At 37.8% G+C, this 20,619-nt stretch overlaps 1 protein-coding gene across 2 annotated transcripts in view; it reads left to right on the top strand.

The window, feature by feature from the left end:
• The window catches only part of LOC127431504 (microtubule-associated protein 4), a 108,349-nt gene that overhangs the window by 29,981 nt on the left and 57,749 nt on the right, over positions 1-20,619 (top strand). For both annotated transcript variants that reach the window (XM_051681944.1, XM_051681942.1), the window contains exons 4-6: positions 13,946-14,059; positions 15,931-16,017; positions 19,763-19,951. In XM_051681944.1, coding sequence (XP_051537904.1) covers positions 13,946-14,059; positions 15,931-16,017; positions 19,763-19,951 — 390 coding nt within the window. The remainder of the gene's footprint in view (positions 1-13,945; positions 14,060-15,930; positions 16,018-19,762; positions 19,952-20,619) is intronic.

Here is a 20,619-nt window from a genome sequence, read left to right as displayed (position 1 = left end):
TTGTTTAAGATCACTTTTACTATTCATTTTAATATCAGTGGATACTATTACATCATTCTTAAAGGGGTAGTTACCCAAAAATAAAACTTCTGTTATTATTTACACACCCTCATGTTGTTCTAAACTTCTACTGAGCATGAAGCAAAAACAAAAAAACAGATCTGATCAGATCTGATTCTGAGCCTTAAGAGAAGTTCACCAAAAAAAAAAAAAAAAGAAAATTCTGTCATAATTTATGATCACTCACCAGATAAACCCATAACACTTTTTTTCTTCCGTGGAACACAAAAGGCAGAATTTCAGGGAATGACAGCTTCAGTCACCATTCACTTTGCATATTTTTTTTTCCATACAGTGGGAGTGAATGGCGACTGAGGTTTAGAACAACATGAGTGAACATAAATTATGACAGAATTTTCATTTTTTGGTGAACTTCTCCCTTTAAGGCTCAGAATCAGATCTCAGATGAACAGTGACCTGAATATGTTTTTGTTTTTTTTTTTTTTTGTTTTTTTTTTTGTTTTTATGCTTAATCTCCTTAAGATGGCACTATTGTGCTTTAATTTTTACTGCCTGTGAACCAGTTTCAGGACCTCTGTATTTCCCAACATTCATCGTGATTATAAAAGTTTATCTTTGCTGGTGTTGCAGAAAGTAAGTAGGACAGAGAATATAGATCTGTGAGCTGCAGCGGACGCAGGTGTCCAGGGAATAGAGCCATTTTTAAACACGTCTTCATTTATTTATTAATGTATCTGTCAGTGGTGCATGCTGCATGAGGCGGGGCATGTGTCGGAAGGGGTGTGGCTAATTTGACTGATTGACAGTTCTAGAGTACTAACCAGTGCTGTTGTTCTCTCCTGCTCTGCTGCTGTCTGGTGCTTCTATCTGCTCTGCGTCGTGCCTGTTTTCTGCCCTCTTTGGCCTTGTGTGTCGCTCCAGACGATTAGACCTTCTATCCGTGGCTGAAGCTTCCTCCCAGCGCCTCCTCTCGCTTTACGCTGCTCCGTCTCCCCACAGAATCTTCTGGAAAACCCGTTCCTGCTGCCGTCTCCAGAAGCCTTCTGTTTAAGGACTTGAGTTTGGGGAATGACTAATTAACATTCAAAACACACTGATACACACCATGGATCTGTTCTAAACTAGAGTGTCTACATGGGCAGCTGACGTCAAAGGGACCGTTCACAAATGTCACATTCTTGCTTTCCGCTGCACTTTTTAAATTGTTCATGGTTTATGTAAATGTCCACTACTAGATAGATGCCATGTTGAGTCCTTTGTTTTTTAAGACAGCATGTAAAGTTAAAAACACTTTTTGAGGGCCTGGGTATCTCGGCGAGTACTGATGCTGACTACCACACCTGGAGTCGCAAGTTCGAATCCAGGGCGTGCTGAGTGACTCCAGCCAGGTCTCCTAAGCAACCAAATTGGCCCGGTTGCTAGGGAAGGTAGAGTCACATGGGGTAACCTCCTTGTGGTCGCTATAATGTGGTTCTCGCTCTCGGTGGGGCGTGTGGCGAGTTGTGCGTGGATGCCGCGGAGAATAGCGTGAAGCCTCCAAACGCGCTACGTCTCCGCGGTAACGCGCTCAACAAGCCACGTGATAAGATGCGCGGATTGACGGTCTCAGACGCGGAGGCAACTGGGATTCGTCCTCCACCACCCGGATTGAGGCGAGTCACTATGCCACCACGACGACTTAGAGCGCATTGGGAATTGGGCATTCCAAATTGGGGAGAAAATCCCCCCCCCCAAAAAAAAAACAACTTTATGAAACACTTTTTAACAAAACGTTTTTCTGTTCCATTCAGTTGCACACAGTCTTGCTTGCTGGCATTCCAAATTGGGAGAAAAAGGGGAAACCCCCCATAAAAAAAAAAAAAGATTAACATCAGTTTGTACATAATTCAGCTTACATTTCTCCAAAGGAGACGGGATCTTTACTCGCAGTTGTTGTTCAGCGGCGGAACGCGAGGACAGTTGCGTTTCAGACCGTACATTGGCGCGACGTTTCAAAGAGGCGAAAAGTAAATAAACGCCTGACGGAAATGACGCATGTCGAAGCGTCTTACGTTTTACTCATGCGCAGTACAGGGACGTAAGCGTTTTCAGACGTTTCAGTGTGGATGAGCAACTTTTGGAAAACGCTTAAAAACGCTAGTGTGGATAGAGAGCGTTTTGAAACGAAAACGCTGTTTTCAAATGTATCCGGATTAAAGTAGACGTAGCCTCAATTCATATTAAAATGTTTTTGTATTTTAGTATCAAATTGATAATGAAGCACTGGTACTTGTGACATCACTACAACATTTGGGGCTTTACTGAAACCATTCCGGTAGCCCAGTCCTAGTGCTGCCCATCTCTATATGTTAATATATATATATATATACACACTGTATATAAATTAACACCAAATACCGACACTGTCTTGTTGGCAGCTGCTTTCTTGCGCTCGTGCATATGTGCACGCACGCAAAAAGAGCGTGAATGCTCCAAACACCTGTCTTAAAAATAAAGAGGTATATATGCAAATTTGCAAACTTTAAGTCAGGAGCCAAGACATTTGTGTTTTTGGCAAAACTCTGTTATTATGAACCTTGCAAACTTTTGAAAATTAAGCCATTTTATTTCTTCTCATAATTACCTATTTTAGTCATTGCAACCTGCTATTTTTTTAAACCAACTGGACAGCTTGTATTTATTTATTTATTTATTTTTGGCCCCCTCTTCGCACTGCCTCAACCTCCTCCTCTTGTGATCTTTCCTCTCGCAATTTCATTGGCTGTTGGTCATTGCTGCTCTGTCATTTACCTGGACAGTATGCACAACTGACAATTGCTCGGCATGATTTCAGACCAGTTTGAAATTTATCCAAGTGTCTTGCAACACCACTGGCGACAAGCGCACGCTGAGAGTTAGCTCTGTTTTACTGCTTTTTGTCACAAGTAGTCACAGACTTCAAACATGAAAGGCCGATGAGTTTCAGTCTTGTATTGTGAGCTTGGCTTTACAGAAACTTTCCTTTCCCGACCCACGTTAAACACAGTCTCGTATGATCTCGTATTAAAAGGACTCAGAATAATGCTTGTTTTGTGCATTATATTCATAGACAGTCCCTGCATGCATGAGTGGATTTGTAAAGGTTTTATTTGACTGCACATATTGCACATGCAGATCTCACACCAACCTCAGTCTTTAGATGTGCTTGTTTTTTAATCAGAATACAATTATAACCAGAAACGAAGTCTTCAAAAACACGATGTACTACTGTTTCTTTTTCTTACAACTTTTCCTCACAAATGAAAATCATTCACACACTCATGCTGCTGTAGTCTTTAATATGTCTTATGTATGTGTACTAGCTCTTTTTCTAGTATCTGAACAGCTAATAAAGGTTTTATCGACTGTTTCTGAGTTTCTAAATCTTTCTCTGTCTCTGTACTTGGACATTTGGTTATTTGTTACAGTATTTACTCTTACGAGACAAAAGTGCATGGCCCCTTTTGATAAACTTGTTGTATTAAACTTTGTAGAAGTGTGGAAGTGTTTACACCTCCTAGGGAAATCAACCTATAAATGTCTTATCTCTGCATGCTAAGTTGAGATAGGACAAAGAATTTTAGCCAGTGCTGAAACCTCATACAATGGCAAGATAAAGTATGTGAACTCTTTAGAATAAGCTGTTTTTGCTGAATGCATTAATTGGTGATAAAATGTGATCTCATCTTTATCAAAGTCACAAGTATAGACAAACACAGTGTGTTTAAGTTAACAACACACAAACAATTATAATCTTTCATGTCTTTATTGAACACACCCCATTAAACTTTCACAGTGCTGTGGAAAATGTAAGTGAACCCTTGGATTTAATAACTGATCGATCCTCCTTTGGCAGCAATAACCTCAACCAAGTGTTTCCGGTAGCTGCGGATTACATTTACATTTACATTTATGCATTTGGCAGACACTTTTATCCAAAGCGACTTACAGTGCCCTTATTACAGGGACAATCCACCTGGAGCAACCTGGAGTTAAGTGCCTTGCTCAAGGACACAATGGTGGTGGTTGTGGGGATTGAACCAACAACCTTCTGCTTACCAGTTCAGTGCTTTAGTCCACTACAGACCACCACCACTCAGGATTAGAGCTGCACAACATTCAGAAGGAATTTGGGATCATTCTTCCTTACAGAACTGCTTCAGCTCAGTCATATTCTTAGGATGTCTGGTGTGGACGGCTCTCTTGAGGTCATTCCACAGCATCTCTATTGGGTTAAGGTCTGGGCTCTGACTGGGACACTCCAAAAGGAGGATTTTCTTTTTTTGAAGTCATTCTGTAGTGGATTTACTTTGATGTTTAAGGTCATTGTTCTGATGCATCACCCAACTTCTACTGAGCTTCAGCTGGCACACAGCCACCTTGACATTATCCTGTAGGATATCTTGATAAACTTTGGAATAATTTTTTTCCCTCAATGATGGCAAGCGGTCCAGGCCCCGTAGCAGCAAAGTAGCCCCAAATCATGATGCTCCCTCCACCGTACTTCACCGTTGGGATGATGTTTTCATGTTGGTATGCGGTGCCCTTTTTACACCATACATGGTGCTGCGTGTTCTTCCCAAACAATTCAACCTTAGTTTCATCAGTCCACAAAACATTTTTCCAGTAACATTGTGGAGTCTTTGGTCTTTGGCAAAACTTAAGGCGAGCAGCAATGTTTTTGTTGGAAAGCAGCGGCTTCCTTCGTTGTGTCCTGCCATGAACACATACCTGTTTAATGTTTTCCATATAGTAGACTCATGAACAGAGATGTTAACCAGTTCCAATGATTCCTTCAAATCTTTATCTGTCACTCTAGGGTTCTTTTTTACCTCATTGAGCATTCTGCGGTGTGCCCTTTGAGCCACCCTGACTGGACGGCCACTTCTAGGGAGAGTACCCATAGTACTAAATCATCACCATTTATTGACAGTTTATCTAACTGTGGACAGATGAATATCTAAACTGTTCTTTCCAGCTTTATGCAAAGCAACAGTTCTTGATCGTAGGTCTTCTGAGATCTCTTTATTGCGAGGCATGGTCCACGTCAGCAGATGCTTCTTGTGAATAACAAACTCAAAATGTCAGAGTGCTTTTTATAAGCCAAAGTAGCTCTAACCCACACCTCCAATCTCGTTTCATTAATTGGATGCCAGGTTTGCCAACTCCTGACTCTAGATTTTGTTGATGTCATTAGCTTAGGGGTTCACATACTTTTTCCAACCTACACTGTGAATGTTTGATGTACTCAGTGTGTATAAGAACAGTACAATAATTTGTGTTATTAGTTAAAACAGATTGTGTTTGTTCATTATTGTGTCTTAGATGATGATCAAACCAGATTTTAAGACAAATTGATCTATAAATGGAAGCAATATCAAAGGGTTCACATACTTTTTCTTGCCACTCTATTCTGAGTTTGGTTTCTTAAATGGAATAATTTAAGAATCATCCACTTAAAAGCGATCTCAGTCCACCACTAATTGAAATATCCTGATTTTAACATAACACGCTTCACTTTTTAAGTTGGTTTCTTCACAGCTACTGATTTTCACTCTGACTTTCCATATTTAAATTTTCTTCACTCGACTTTAGTCTTCGTAATGGTGTGACTAGTGATAGTGTGACTTCAGCAGCTCCAGTAACAAATAGGGAAATTGAGTGCGTGATTGGGCGTCATCTATGTGGCGGTATCTCCTGCGGGAGCTCTATATGGGTCAGCCTGGCCTACTTCAGTCTGTTTTAGGGGCAGCAGTCGCGGTGGACCAGACCACAGCAGATGTGCTCGATCTGAAGTCTGTGTCTCTGATTCTCCAGAGGACAGGAACCTCCGTTGGGTCAGTGTGGAGACCGTCTCTGATCCAGATGTGCCCACTACACAATCAACATCCCTAATCTTCTCCTATATGTATGATGATAAATTCTTTTGTGGGTTGACAAGCTATAAACTACTCATAACTTAAGTATCTACACTAGAGGTTGACCAATAGTGGTCAAAAAGCAACTATCAGCACTGATTAATAGGTAAAACCGACATATCAGCCTACCTATAATCTACACTATAGTCAAGCTGCTCTTGAAAAAGCACAGTAGCTATTAGCTAAACCACAAGTTTACCAAAAAGTAGCTCATTGAAGCTTGAATAGAGAGTCATAGTTAATCTGTGCAGACATTTTAGATTTCTGTAGCTTTTGTAAAGACTCTAAAGAGACACATGTAAGTTAAGAGCTGTGCAAGTGTACCCCTGGCTTCTTTGGGTCGTGTCCTGACTTGAGGTCAGTTCTTGGTGTCTGTGACACCTTGAGATGGAGGGAATATGATGACATGTTGCTGAACTCAGATCTGTCTCTTCTGTATGCTGCTGGTCAATAGCTGGACTCCGTTGTGTCCAGTTGTTTGAGGCGATACAGTAAGCAAATTACATTTCTGCTCAACCACTGGCCAACGGGAAGAGGGAGGGAGAGTGTGTATTTTAGAAATAATATTCTGTTTAAAGCAACCCCCCCGGTTTACTTATTATTACTGTAATGTGTCTGGACATTTTACTAGTGAGTATTTCTTTTGTAATTCTCATTAATCTCAATTAGAGGTCGACCGATAGTGGATTTTCCCGATACCAATAAATAAGTTGTTTGAAAAGAATGATAACCGATAGTTTTTTATTATTTATTTTTTTTTATTTATAAATTGATATATAAGATTAGGATTATTGACGAGGAGTTCAAAAATTGGAATTAAAAAAATAAAACTATCGGCAACTATCGGCACCAGTAATCGGTAAAACCGATATATTGGTCTATCTCGTGTAAGTGGATCAACGTATTACAAACAAATTACACCAAATCAATCCTGTGGTTGGCAAATGATGATTTGTAACCACTGGAACCTGATCATTTATACCCACTGCAGAATAGGAGAAGCTTACGCATTAGTTTTAATATCAGGCGAAGATCCACCAATATGTGCCTCATGCAAGAGTCCACTGTCTCTGAAGCAGGGTCGGAATTTAACAAGGTCCCGGGGCAAAATATACCACCAAATGTGACAAAATGTCCCTGAAATTCTAAATGGGGGGACAAAAAACAAACGTTTACCCTCCATAATGAATTCTTCTTTTTTTTTGTAACTTATATCTGATATACATATTTCTTAATCTTGATTTTTAGGCCTATATATGCATATTGTTGCATATATGCATATTATTATTGCATAAAACATACAATTGCTCAGATTGAGATTTTAAGTTAATAAATTGGTAAATTTGATGTATTTTTTTTTTTATAATGATTTGAAAACATATTCTATCATAAAAGTGAAAACAAAACAAAAAGATCCCCTTGAAAATTAGTTCCAGGGGGCAAATATTGTCCCATAATAAAAATGTTAATTTCCAACACATTTTTTAGCACATTTTATTAAATTGCAGGGGAAAAAATATAATAAAATAGCAAAAGCTGACAATTTTGAAAATATATTTAACAAAGTTAGTTCTGAAAAATACAGTGTATATATTTTTACTATTTGTGTAGCTTTTTAATCACTATACCTTTACATAAAGTAGTTTGACTTGTTTTTTACCATTAAAAAATAACTACGAAAGCTGGCATGGCATTAAATCATGAACAAATATTATTTTCATTAGGGAACATTTTCACTTATTCCAAGTATAAAAGTAAAAAATATTTAAAACAGTGTTTTTTTTTTATTTATTTTGTATTTATTTAAATGAGCATAAAGGCAGTACAACCAATACTAGTGTGATGTATAAATATTTTAATGTTTTTTTTTTTCACTTTACAGTAATGACAGTAATAAAAAAAATGGCATTATAGTAATACATATTGGGGGAGAAAGGGGCCTAATTTTCATGAAAATAAAGTCATATTGCAAAAAAATCTTAAATGTAAACATAATTTTCTTTATACAAAATATGTATGTATTTTGTCTTTGATTTTGGGGTGAAATGTGACCTGAACCCATGTTTTTGACCCATTTCATGAGATATTGCAAAAAGAACAGGTATTTATTTTTGGTAGAATTAAAAGAATATAGATCTTTGTAAATATACTGTTATATCATTCATTTTAGTACTAGGCCCTCATAGTTTTGTCCATTTGATGACCCTTCTTCTGTATTTAATCTGTAATATGTTAGTTAAACCCTGCAGCGTTTGCCATCATGTTGCAATGCTTGTTTTCTTCTAGACTAATCTGAACTGAGTTCAGTTTTAAGGATGAAGATTTTTGATGTATTTTAAATCATTTGTAAGCCATTAAACATTGCATAACTGCTCTAATCCAGAGGATAAATGTAGTACAAATCAATAGAGCAGCATTTTTGGGCCCCCTGTGGTAGAAAGACACTAATCGGCAGACTTTTCAGGGCAGATAAGGGTCCTTCCTGCGTTTAGAGGTGCAGCTCTGCGGTTCCTGCTCTAGCTTGGCGTGTGGCCCGTCTAAGAGCGTCTTAGCAGCTGTCAGACGCAGCGGTTGTGGGGTCAGTTATAGCACAAACATCATTCCTCATGCCCCTCTTCCTCTATTGCCCTGTTTACTTCCTTTCACCATATAACTCCTCACACAGCTACTGGCATTTTGTTCAGTTCAAGTTTAATTGTATTTTTTTGCATGAATGAATGTCTGTGGGGAACGAGTGAATGTTTAACCCTCCTATGGTATTCAGTTTGACCGAAACTAAATTTTAAAATGTAATAAAAGTGGTTTACTTCATCTGAGCAGTACAAGGCTTGGTGACTTTTCCTCCATTTGCCATCTGAACTTACAAAACAAAATTAGGTATTTGTGGTCAGACAGAAATTACAGGGTGAGACTCTAAAACATCCTCAGTGCAAAATATACACACCCACTCACACACAAACACACTTACACACACACACACAGAAAGAACTGATGAGACAGTTTTATTTATTTTTTTACATTTGTCAAAACCAATAAATCAGCCACAATGCTAAACACACACACACACACACACACACACACGTTTGCAAAATAACGTTTGCAAAATTGCAAAATAATTTTGTTTGAAATTGCTAAATGTTTACTCTGATACTTCTGTTTCATAGTCAAATTGATTTTTCAGAATTTTGCATTTAATTTATTTTTATTGATGTTCATTTTCTTGACATTATTATTCATACTTTGAAATATTAAATTTGTATGTTTAAAATAAATTATTGTTAGAAAAATGCTTATTCTGTGTCTTCTGTTTGTAACACCATGGTCAGGTTTGATTGCAAGCATAATGACATTAACGGCAAAAACTGACACTTCAAATCAATTTTAAAATGCTAAACTTTGACAAATAATAGTTTGATAATGTCTAAATATATATCCAAATGCGTATCTTGTGATAAAATATAAAATTAGGTTACAACAAGCCATCAGACTACACAGTCAGTGACTACAGTCATATACTGGCTGTTACTGGCATGACATGGTTTTTAAGTCATGCTATATATATTTTGTTCACCTGATGGCAGCTATCTGCATTCAATTTATGTCACATTCTCATATTTTCGTCATGTTTCAACTTATAGAAGTGTAGGTTCTGAATTAATATTTAATTTTTTTTTCAAAAATGTGCTTATTTGTATATGCAAATTAATGGTAAAGTGCATAATTTTATTGTTTTTACTTAAGGGAAGAATTTTGTTTTATCATTTTATATATATATATATATAAAGGGGGTTACATATTTAACCCTTCCGATCAAAAATGACCGCAAATACCAAAGGAATGTGCCATTTTATTAATACCATAGAAGGGTTAAGAGAATATTTCTGAAAAAAGTGTCCAATCTACTACGTTGGCTGTGCAAGACTGAAATTACAACTAACATTGTAAGTGCGCTTCAACAGAAAAATAATTGACCCTTTTCACATATCCAGGTTTTATTAATTTTTTTACTTATTCCGGGGTAATATAATACATAGAATAAAGATATGAATTTACACAAAATAATTAAAAGTTTGGCAGAAAAGGGTCCATTACATGAAATGCTACAAAAATATAGAATATGTCCCATTTATTTACTTTAGGTGATGATACTGATGTAAATTAGATGCTGTGGAAGACACAAGTTCAACCATGAGGTTACTGTGTCTTTGCTTTGGTTCCTCTGGCACTTCTCTTGTGAGATGGGGGTCATTTGCACAGCCAGTGTTTTGGCACGCTGCCTGCTTTCTCATTGACAAAGTAATAAAAATAGACAGGGTTTGTGTGGCCCACAGTATGTTTTGAGGCACAAAGACACACACAGAGAGAGAATTGCTGTCCACTAAAATTTATCAGCAGTTCTCTGGGGGTGAAGAAAAGATTGATGGATCAAGTTGTGGGCAAAATTATTCTTCTGCCCCAAACTGCAGTTTCATAACCAATAACACCCAGTGTTCAGTGTACACAAACAAGCATACTTTTCTCTCTTGGTTTTCTCACACACACTCTTATTGTTTGAAAAAATAAAATTATAATAATTATATACTTTTCATTTAACACTTTGCAATAAGGTTCTATACATAACATTAGTAAATGCATTGGGTATCATGAACTACCGATAACAATGAGCAATACTTTTTCTACATAATTTAATAATCTTGGTTAGTTTTAACTTATAAATACATATTCATGTTGTATGAGTTCATGATGCATTACACCTACAGCATCAAGTTAAAAATGTATCGGAATATGTAGAAATGTACATTAACCAAGATTAATATATGTTACAGCGCAAGTGTGTAAGTGTATTACTCATTGTTTGTTCATGTTAACTTTTACATTATTAATTGTTGAAAAACACAACCATATTGTGAAGTGTTGCTATTTTTTAAAATTCAAAATATTTTCATTAGGCCTGTCGCAATTATTAAATGATCACCTGATTGCGTTATTTGATCTGTTAGATGAAATAACGCGATCAGGATTGAATTATTAATCAGACTTGGATTATTGTGCACTTAAAATTCTTATCACATTTTAATGCACAAATAAAGGAATTTTAAGCAAATATTGGGCTCTTTGGTTTAATCAAAGAGCATTATCAACTTGTGAAAGTGAAGAAATTAGGACAGAAATATTTTACTGTTGCATAATATAATATAAATATAATAATATAAAAAATAAATATTTTTTTTATTTTTTATTAAAAATATATAATATAAAATATAGTTAAAAAAAACAAGTGTAAATGTAAAATTAACCAAACTAAAGTTCCAAAATCAAAAAGAGACAAAGTATTTAGAAATATTTTGATATGAATTACATATATCCATATTTAATTATTTGATTTATTTGAAGTATGTATTTATAGCTAAATATGTAAAAATAACTTAAGTTGTAAGAAGCACACATGCATCTTAAGAAATATGACAATTAATCGTGAAAGCCCAAAATGAAACAATTAATTGTCATAATCGCAATTGTTTGTTTGACAATTAATTGCCAGCCAAATTTCATAATCGTGACTGCCCTGATTATTTTTAATATCACACATATATAATATGTGTATATATTATTTATTATTTAAGGAACATTCCTGGTTATTTTTGAACTTATGTTTGTAAGCCAATAAATGGAGGCAATGAATAAATGTTTCAAATGGGCAACTATCACATTGTTTTTAAGTATATATAGGTGTTAGATTAAAACCTGTGTGAAAGAATCACTTAACCCTGTGCTTTTGAAGTTATATACTTAAGCAATATCACACGAGCAGGAGTGCGATATGGCCCTATATCAGCACTGCTGTGATTCGGCCGCAGGCCTAGTGCCATAGTTAATCACAGCAGTGCTGATTTAGGGCCATATAGCACGATTGTGAGTGTGATATTGCTTATATACAACAGTTCAATGAGCAAGTAAATTAAAAAAAAAAAATTAAGAAAAACTGAGTACGGTCATAAAAAGGCATTTGTGCATGGAACTACTTTCTTACACGACGGATCAGAATCTGCCGTTGCTGGTTCAAAACAAATGATGCGTCCAAGCCTTCGTTAGTTATTCAAAAACATCACTTCAGAACTAGTAACATGGCTTGGGCTGTTTCTGACATGTTATTGGAGAAACAAGGTGTGTGTGTGTGTCTGTGTGTGTGAGAGAGAGAGAGAGAGAGAGAGAGAGAGAGTTATGGAGCGTGTGCGATCACCTGTCGATAATGTTGTAGTCTGTTATACAGCGTTCTGAAGATAATGTCATTTTGGTCAAAGTCATCCTATTTTCTCAGTGGAAAAATAGCCGTCCAAGTGGGGGTATTCCTCCCTATTTCGTGGTAGCCGGTATGCAAGAGTCTTTCACTATAGAAACCGCAATCTCCTCCGCCATTTTGAACAGTACGTCCTCTCCAATGTGGAAACTCCAGTAAGAAGTAAGCGCCTTGAGTTTGTGTTATTAATCAGTCTGTTGTGTCTCTCAGCTGTGATAAGCCATAATGCTGAAGTTGTTAAAGTCTTTTAAAGCTATTTCTTAACTTTAGTAGTGTAGTAATAATACAAGCGATCACGTAGTGCTGGTGAATGAAAACACTGACTGATGCTGACTCACTTCACATCACCAACTGGCTCATCTTACACACAAAAATGGTCTTTTGCCACCACCTGCTGGCTAAAATATGTAATGTCATAAAATTAAATGTAAAGAGACAGATAGCTCTTAAAACATCTGCACTGCTATTACACTTTAATTTAGAAAGGCACGAACACAATGGAGTGATGCAAACAGTGAAGCATACGGGTGATGATGGTGTGAGAGCATCAGTGCTCATCTCTCGTCCAATCAGATTCGAAGACCGGAACTAACTGTTGTATATAATCATATATTAACTCATAATCACCAGCTAATCAAAAGCATGTCACGCATACATATAGACATTAGATTGAAAATAACCCCAAATATTCCCTTTATATTTTACAGTGGCCTAAAAAGTAAAAAGTCACATTTAAAAAATAACTGAATGATATTGCATTAGATAACAAAATATCAAAGTAGGAGTGTCATCTGTAAACAAATGCTGCTGGAGCTTTTCAGAAAGCTTGTGAACTCAGTTGACTTGTTTGTTGAGGAATGTTTGGTTGACTGAACTCCTTAAAGTCCTGCAGTCTCCGAGCACAGAATTCATTGAGGAGAACTCAACATGACTCGACAGTTCTGGGCTAGACAAACATGATTTTTTTGGCATCTTTCTCCCTTGTTCTCTCGCAGTGTTTTTCTGGATTGTGTACAGCTTTGAATCGCTGCTAGTTGTTGATTTCCCAATGTCCACTCCTCTGACCTCAGACTCACCCTAAACGGTCATTAGTCACCCAGGAAAATGTGAGTTTTATCAGATGTACACGGAGCTTATCCTATCTTCCCATTTAGTGAGCCCACTGATTTCAGTCACTAATACTGAAACTGTACTCACTATAACGCTGTTTTTGACCTCTGGACCCCTCTCTGACCAAACTAAACTCTCTCCGACTCCCCCTCGAACTGTAAGGTCCGGACTGCAGCTCTGTTCGGGTTTTGGGTACCCCCTCGTTTCCGCTGTGACTTTGGGTCCCATCTTGTCGAGTCTTTTCACCATCACCCGTTCAGAGGAGGGGTTGGTAGTGGGAGGGTTTAGCCCGCCCGATGCTCACAGAACTGCCACTCCGGATCACACTGCTGGCCCGGATTGAGTTAGGAGGGGACCATGAGTTCACTGTGTGCCAGTCAGAGACGCGTCTTAGGCCCACTGGAGTGCTGCGATTTAACTGATGCATTTTTGTCGCACTAGATCTGTTTGTTGACTGAAGTATGCGCTAGAATCAACATTGGTGTGTTGTGCGTTTGAAACAGGCCAGGTGAGTTGGAAATGTTTGGAGGTTTATAGGCCGCAATCGGAGCGGAAAACTCATTTTACATCCGTGTTACAGGTGCTATAAATCCGCTGGGGTCGTCAGGTGGACAGATTTCGACATCTGAGAAACATGGAAATGCACGGCCACATCAGACTGACCAGCAGGCCTTTGGGACAGACTTTCTAACAGGTGATTAGTTCAACAATGTGTACAAATTGAATGTTAAAGGGATAGTTCACCCAAAAATGTATTTACTCACCCTCATAGTCTTCATATGACTTTCTTCACTGGAATGCAATATGAGGCTATCATTGAACTATCCCTGAAAATTAAGTCTCTTCATTATCTGAAGAAAGTGTGATTGCTACTGTTTCTGAGTTGTTTTCAGCATGTTGCTTTGCTTTTGTTTGGTTGTTCTGAGACCTGTTTCATCAAGCTAGTTGATCAAACTCAGAGTTTGAAAACAAGTTTCAGGTTGACTAAACCAGACATAGCAAAACCGGTTTAAATCACGTTCAACTTTCTCAAAACACTTCACTTAAACCTCAAACTCAGAGTTTGATCCCAAGTTTGTTTTAGTGCAAACAGCCAATGTGTTAGAGTGATTTACTTCTTCACTGAAAATCAAGAGATCATTATGAAAATATGACAAATTTAAACATTTACGCAGCATAAAGAAACAACACTGCTGCTGTGAAAGTTTGATATGACTTCTGGAAAAAATAACTTAATGTGTAATTTAATTTACATAGGTTTTAAAAGCTATATATTTGAAAATATTAAATCTTTTATATTCGTTTAAATGAAAAGCCTTATATAAATGAATGAATTGCAAGCCGTGCCTCCTTTTGTGATAGCCTACAATATAATTTTAACCAGTTTATTTGTTCAGGTGGAACAACTCTTACATAATATATGCTTCTTTAAAGTGTGCGATTCAGCTTACGATCGCTTCTACAAACAGCATTTTTTTCCCCCTCAGCATCACGCACTGCACACAGAATAGAGGTAGACCGATATATCGGGTTAACCGATTAATCGGTGCCGATAGTTGCTATTTGGAATTATCTGTTTTCAACAAAAATCTAAAGTATAACAGCGGCGTCTAGAGGTGAAATTAAAACAATCAAATATTTTTATCCTCACTTCAATGCAAATTTGGTTATTTTCATTAGTTAATCAAGTGTTCTAAATTAAAGCGAGGGTATTAAAAGAAAAATGCGACTATTCGGACATCCATTGTACCGTATTTCAGCTGCAAAACAGTCGAGGGGGACTCCCCACACGGCAAACATCCCGTACGTCTTTACACAAGATGCGTATTGAAGTGCCAAAGATTTTGTAAATTGTTTGCATGTTTTTTATTCTTTCATTCTTGGAAAAAAAAACAGTTCTACGAGTGTTGGCGAGAGGCGTTAGCTCTGCAAAGATGTTAGCCAGTCATAACAGTGGGCGTGTATATTGAAGTCTTAAAAGGGAAAGCACAGACATTAGACAGGGTGGAGAAAGATCAAGTTGTACTGTTTTTTGTGCAAAAACCTTACTGACATTAAAAGTTAACCTTTAAGGAAAAAAGTAAACAAAAATGCATGAAACAAACCTTTAAAAATATGATACATTTAAAATCTTTTAACACAGCTGTATTCAAAGATCAAGGATCAGCAAAAGTAATAGTGAAGCCTGACTTAGCAAACAGCACTAGTGTTTATGAAAAACTGAGCATAAACGGTTTTGAAAATGTAAAGGTATTTAATCGTGATTGGATTTTGTCTAATTGCAGATTGTTTAATGTTGCTTATAATGTGATATGTATTTGTGGCTGCAGTTTCCCTACAGCGTCTATGATAAATGATACATTAACATTTAATTGCACAAATCTGTCTGTCTCTCTCACTAGTAATAAATGGATGCTTGTGGCAGCTCGTTCTCTCTCTCTTTGTCTCAGCACTTACAAACACTTCATTTCTTCACTCATTGAAATGCAATGTCTGCATGCTCGTACGCCACACCCTGTTGTTTATCTTCTTTTTGTCTCTCTCTTTATGTCTCTCTCTCTTCAGACTCAGTGTCTGGTTTTCCCGACCAGTGGGGCGTACAGTCCTTCTCTCCTCAGATGATGGACAGTGGCCCACTGGGGCCGTTTTCAGGTAAAAATCTTTAGTGATTTCACTTCAGATTCAGGGTCACCAGTTGTAAACCAATGTCACCTGATTTTTTTTCTTTTTTTGTTCATATACCTGATTTATGCAGGTTCCAAAATTAACTCTCTGTCCACTCCTGCCAATGGCGAGTGAATTGAGAAAATATGGTATTTCTTTTAGGCATGAAACTGTATTTTTGTCTCTATGACAGTGAAATTATTCCTTGGATATTAGGGACAAACAGTGCAGGTCATTGTGTCACTCGTGGTGAAACTGTACCTGTTAAAAAACATCAACAAACACATATTTTAGGCCAGTGTTTCTGGTTGGTCACGTCTCGAGAATGGGTTACAGGTCTGTTCGGATAGAGTCGTGGACAGCAGGAAAAAACAATGCCAGGGTTCTTCCTCCATTTGAACTATAATTATCTAAATCTTGCGTTCAGTGCTTTATACGCTCTAAATATGCTTTTCATCTGACAGATGCATTTGCGCGGTGCGATTGAAGCATGGTTTTTGCGCATGTGCTTCCGTGATTGCTTGCGCCACACTCGCGAAAATGATCTGCTCAGCTTTAATCTACTGTATCTGTGGATCGCGCGTGCGCATTTACCAGGGTTCCCTTGGTATCGTGGTGCAGACCACAAAACTGATGTGACCCAGCAGTAGACATCCCCGACATGCTAAAAAGCACTTAGGAGGAAGAGAGACAACACTGTGCCATGCACCAAAATAAAGTTTTTTCAAATGACACAATTGATCACGATTTTATAGTAGAAACAGTAACTGTGCTATTTTGACAAAAATAGCATAGTTTCATAATAAAATATAGCTGCCAAGCACATCAACGGCATGTATGGAAGTGTCACTAGACATCAGTGATTGTCTTTTAAGAAAAGCAGCGTAAAAACGTAGGTAAAATTGCTATATTAAAATACAATTCATTGTAACTTTTGACCAATAGGTGGCGCTGTCACCAAATGTACATGGTGAGGTCAAGGTGTGGTCATTATGACACACACAAAGTTTCATGAATGTACGGCAAAGTGTTGCAGAGATACAGCCTCAGATGCTTTTTGGCGACTTTCGTTGGTGCGCTATTCGAGAACCGTTTCATCTGTCGAAAAGCTTTTGATAATTTTTTGTCGTGAGTATCCCTAGATGAGTGTCCCTAGATGATCATGACAAATTTCATGCAAATCGGACTTACGGCCTAGGAGGAGTTAGAAAAAGTATGTTTTTTATTAAATAAAAAATGGCAGTCAGGAAATATGGCCGACCATGGCAAATTTGGTATCAGGGTATATGTCAAGACCAAAGGGATCTAAAGAGAGCAGTGACAGGATGATAGGCCAAAACAATCAAACGTAATAAGCATTTTTAAACATTTTGTTATAACTTTTGACCACAAGGTGGCGCTGGCCCAAAACTTTGGAGGTACCCTCAGGGCATAGTGCCGAAGATGCAATGGTACGCCAATGCGTTTGTAAAATACAGCATTTTACGACAAAATTCAAAATGCCCGATGCCCAAAATGGCTGACATAATCATTCGACTTGTTATGCCCCACGGAATCTAAAGAGACCGTCCTCATAATTTTAGGCCAAACTATTCAGAAGTTATAAGCAAAAATTGCCATTTTTCACATCTCCTGACCACTAGGTGGTGCTGTGCCGAAACGCTGCAGGTACACTCAAGTCATGATGGCAATGACATATACCATGTTTTATGTCAATATGCCAATGTGTTGCAAAGATACAGTCCATTTTGGCATGCTCGCCGTTGAATTCCTTTAAGTGCTGTTCGAAAATGGGTTGGTCTTTCAAAAAGCTTTAGATAGATTTTTGTTCCCAGTGTCTCTAGGTGATACATGACAAATGTAGTGCAAATCGGATATATGGTCTAGGAGGAGTTCGAAAATGTAGGTTTTTCTAAAAATTCTAAATGCCGGAAATTGAAACCGAAACTGGTATGCATTGGACTCAGCATGAGCCAAGGAATCAGAGGGGAAAATAATTCTGATTCTAGACCTTACGGTTCAAAAGTTATGAACATAAACATAAGTGCAACAAAGTTGGTTGGTGGCGCTAGAGGGTATGCCATAGACTTCAATGGCGGAAGAAGAAGACTAACGGATACAATAGGTGCCTACGCACTTTCATTACTATAAATTATTTATTTTCTTTTGGAAGACTAGCTACATTGACTTAACCACAGTAATGAGGAACCATCCATGGTCTGACCTGTGCATATAGGCGGGGGGGTCAAGGAGGCCGATTGTGCCCCCTTTAGTGAGCCGCCGGCACCCCCCTTTACATGGCGCCCCTATGCATTGCACACCTTGCATATATGGTTTTTGCGCCTCTGCATACAGGGCATTGCATTGTAAATCTAAGGGCAAGCACATAAAGAGCTTTTAAGTTGACATCAACAAAAATAATGACACTTGATACATGCCTTTATACTTGAAATCCATAAAACGATGCAAGATATAAGAAAATGTGACCCAGGCTACATATAAAACAGCTTACGTTGTTTACTGTGTTGTGTCACCATTTGATATCCAGTGTAAAATCTGAGTCCTGAAGTTGTGAACCACTATTTTAGACAACGTACACACTAATGTTTTCTGAAAATGCATTGATTTTAGTGTGTTAACTTTCCACACTGAAAACAGACTTTCGAAAATGATGGCGATAGAAAACGGAAAACGTTGTTCGATTGAAAACATATTAGCGTGGATGTAGTCTTGGAGGCTTAATGTGAGAAAATTTGTGTCGAGAGTTTCTGGAGAAGTTCTGGAGACATACTAGATAAACTTTCTCGGTTTGCATGTCTTTGTTTGGAATTGCGCACATTAGCAAGGATCGCACCATCGTTCTTAAACTATGTTGCCGGTCTTTATAAAGTTGCTGGCCAGTTACTCTGTTTTATTTACTGTCCAAATAAATGTTTTGCTCATATTTGGCATTTACAGACTTTTAATTTTACATGCATATTCTGTCCTATTGAAAAACATGTTAATGTAAAATAGCAAATTTTCATTGCCTGCTGCTCTTGTTGTGGTTGGACCACTCAGTAATTATATGCTTTTATTTGTTCAGTGGCATCTTGCTGAATCTCTCCGGTTTACTAAAATCATGCATCCGGCTAAACAACACCTCATAATTACCCCCAACCTCACATGTTTGTGTGAAAGTAAACATTGTAGAAACATATTCCACTGGGTCGGTTTGTGTGGCGACAAATATATGAAAATGTAATTTGCTATTACGATGGAGCTCTCAGTCTGCACTCTAATGGCTCACATTAGTTGTAATGCTTGTCATTTTAATGAGTGTGAATTCATTAGCAGAATAAATGAACAGCCCTGTTTGTCTTGGTGGAAAGACAATAACTGCTGATAGCGCCGGTTTAAAGGGGCTGTTGGGAGGTGATGAGTCACACTCGCATCAGAATTCACATCACATCTCAGTCTGTCTGATGCTGCATGTCTCTACCTGTTACAGACATTGCATGCTTTGTTATAACTGATGTACAAGTCAAAGCGCAGTAATTATTTTAACACTGAAACTTATGGTAAAAATAACCCTAACCCTTTTCAGTTGTTTTAATCATCAAAACCACAAGAGATAAGTATGTGTGTATATCTTCGGATTTTAAATATTGTAAAGCCACAAACAAAGTTTAATGGATTAAGCATGTCATATATTTAATTATGTTCTTATTTCTGAATGTCTTTGAATCTAAAGGTTTCTCCCAGCCTATTGTGACATCTGCGTTGAACACAGCTGTAGGAGCAGCTCCTCTCCAAACAGAAAGACTGTCTGATGTTGCCGAACCACATGGGCCGCCAGCCGCCCAGGCCACCGAAGCACCCAAAACACCTTCCGAACCCCTAGCAGCCATGACACCTAAAAACCCACTGGACACGCCTGCAGGTAGGGTAGAGGACACACACAGAACTGCACACATGTGGTCAAATACCATGATATGTAGTGTAGTTACCCACTAAATATAATGACTATCCAATAGGGGGAACTATAACTGGTGATAGACAGTTACAGCTTCATTATTAGTTGGCAAGGCAAGTTAAACATACCATCTGTTCTGATGTCCCAAGGGCCTTTAAGGGCTCCACAGCTGTATGTGTTGAGTACAATGCACCTGAGGTCCAGAGTCATGCCACATTAGATGGCTGGAATCATGCTAGTGTCTGTGTTTACTGATGGCTGGATGTTGATGTGCAAACAGTGTGTTACACACCTACCCGATTGAGGACCAGACATGTAAAGCAATCATATTTCCTCATTGTTAAAGACCTTAGCATTTTAATCCCATTTAGAGTTTCCATCATCATGGAAAACCTGAAAATATCAGTACATTTTCAGGCCCCGAAAATTCTTGGAAAGTGCAAATATGAAATTTAATAGCAACTAGATAAGGAAAGTTTGTCTAGACAAACCATGACAGTTTAAAATAGGTTTAAAAACCTAAAATTTGAGGGTTTTACAGGCCCAAGAGTGGATGGATGGATGGATGGATGGATGGAGCAGCTTAAAGGTCTTGTGTGTTTACATTTTGAATGCTTTGACTGTTTGAGTTTGAA

The sequence above is a fragment of the Myxocyprinus asiaticus genome, chromosome 41 (assembly GCF_019703515.2).
Source record: "Myxocyprinus asiaticus isolate MX2 ecotype Aquarium Trade chromosome 41, UBuf_Myxa_2, whole genome shotgun sequence".
NCBI lineage: Eukaryota > Metazoa > Chordata > Actinopteri > Cypriniformes > Catostomidae > Myxocyprinus > Myxocyprinus asiaticus.
The sequence above is the reverse complement of the archived record's forward strand: the minus strand, read 5'-3'. Positions and strand labels throughout refer to the sequence as shown.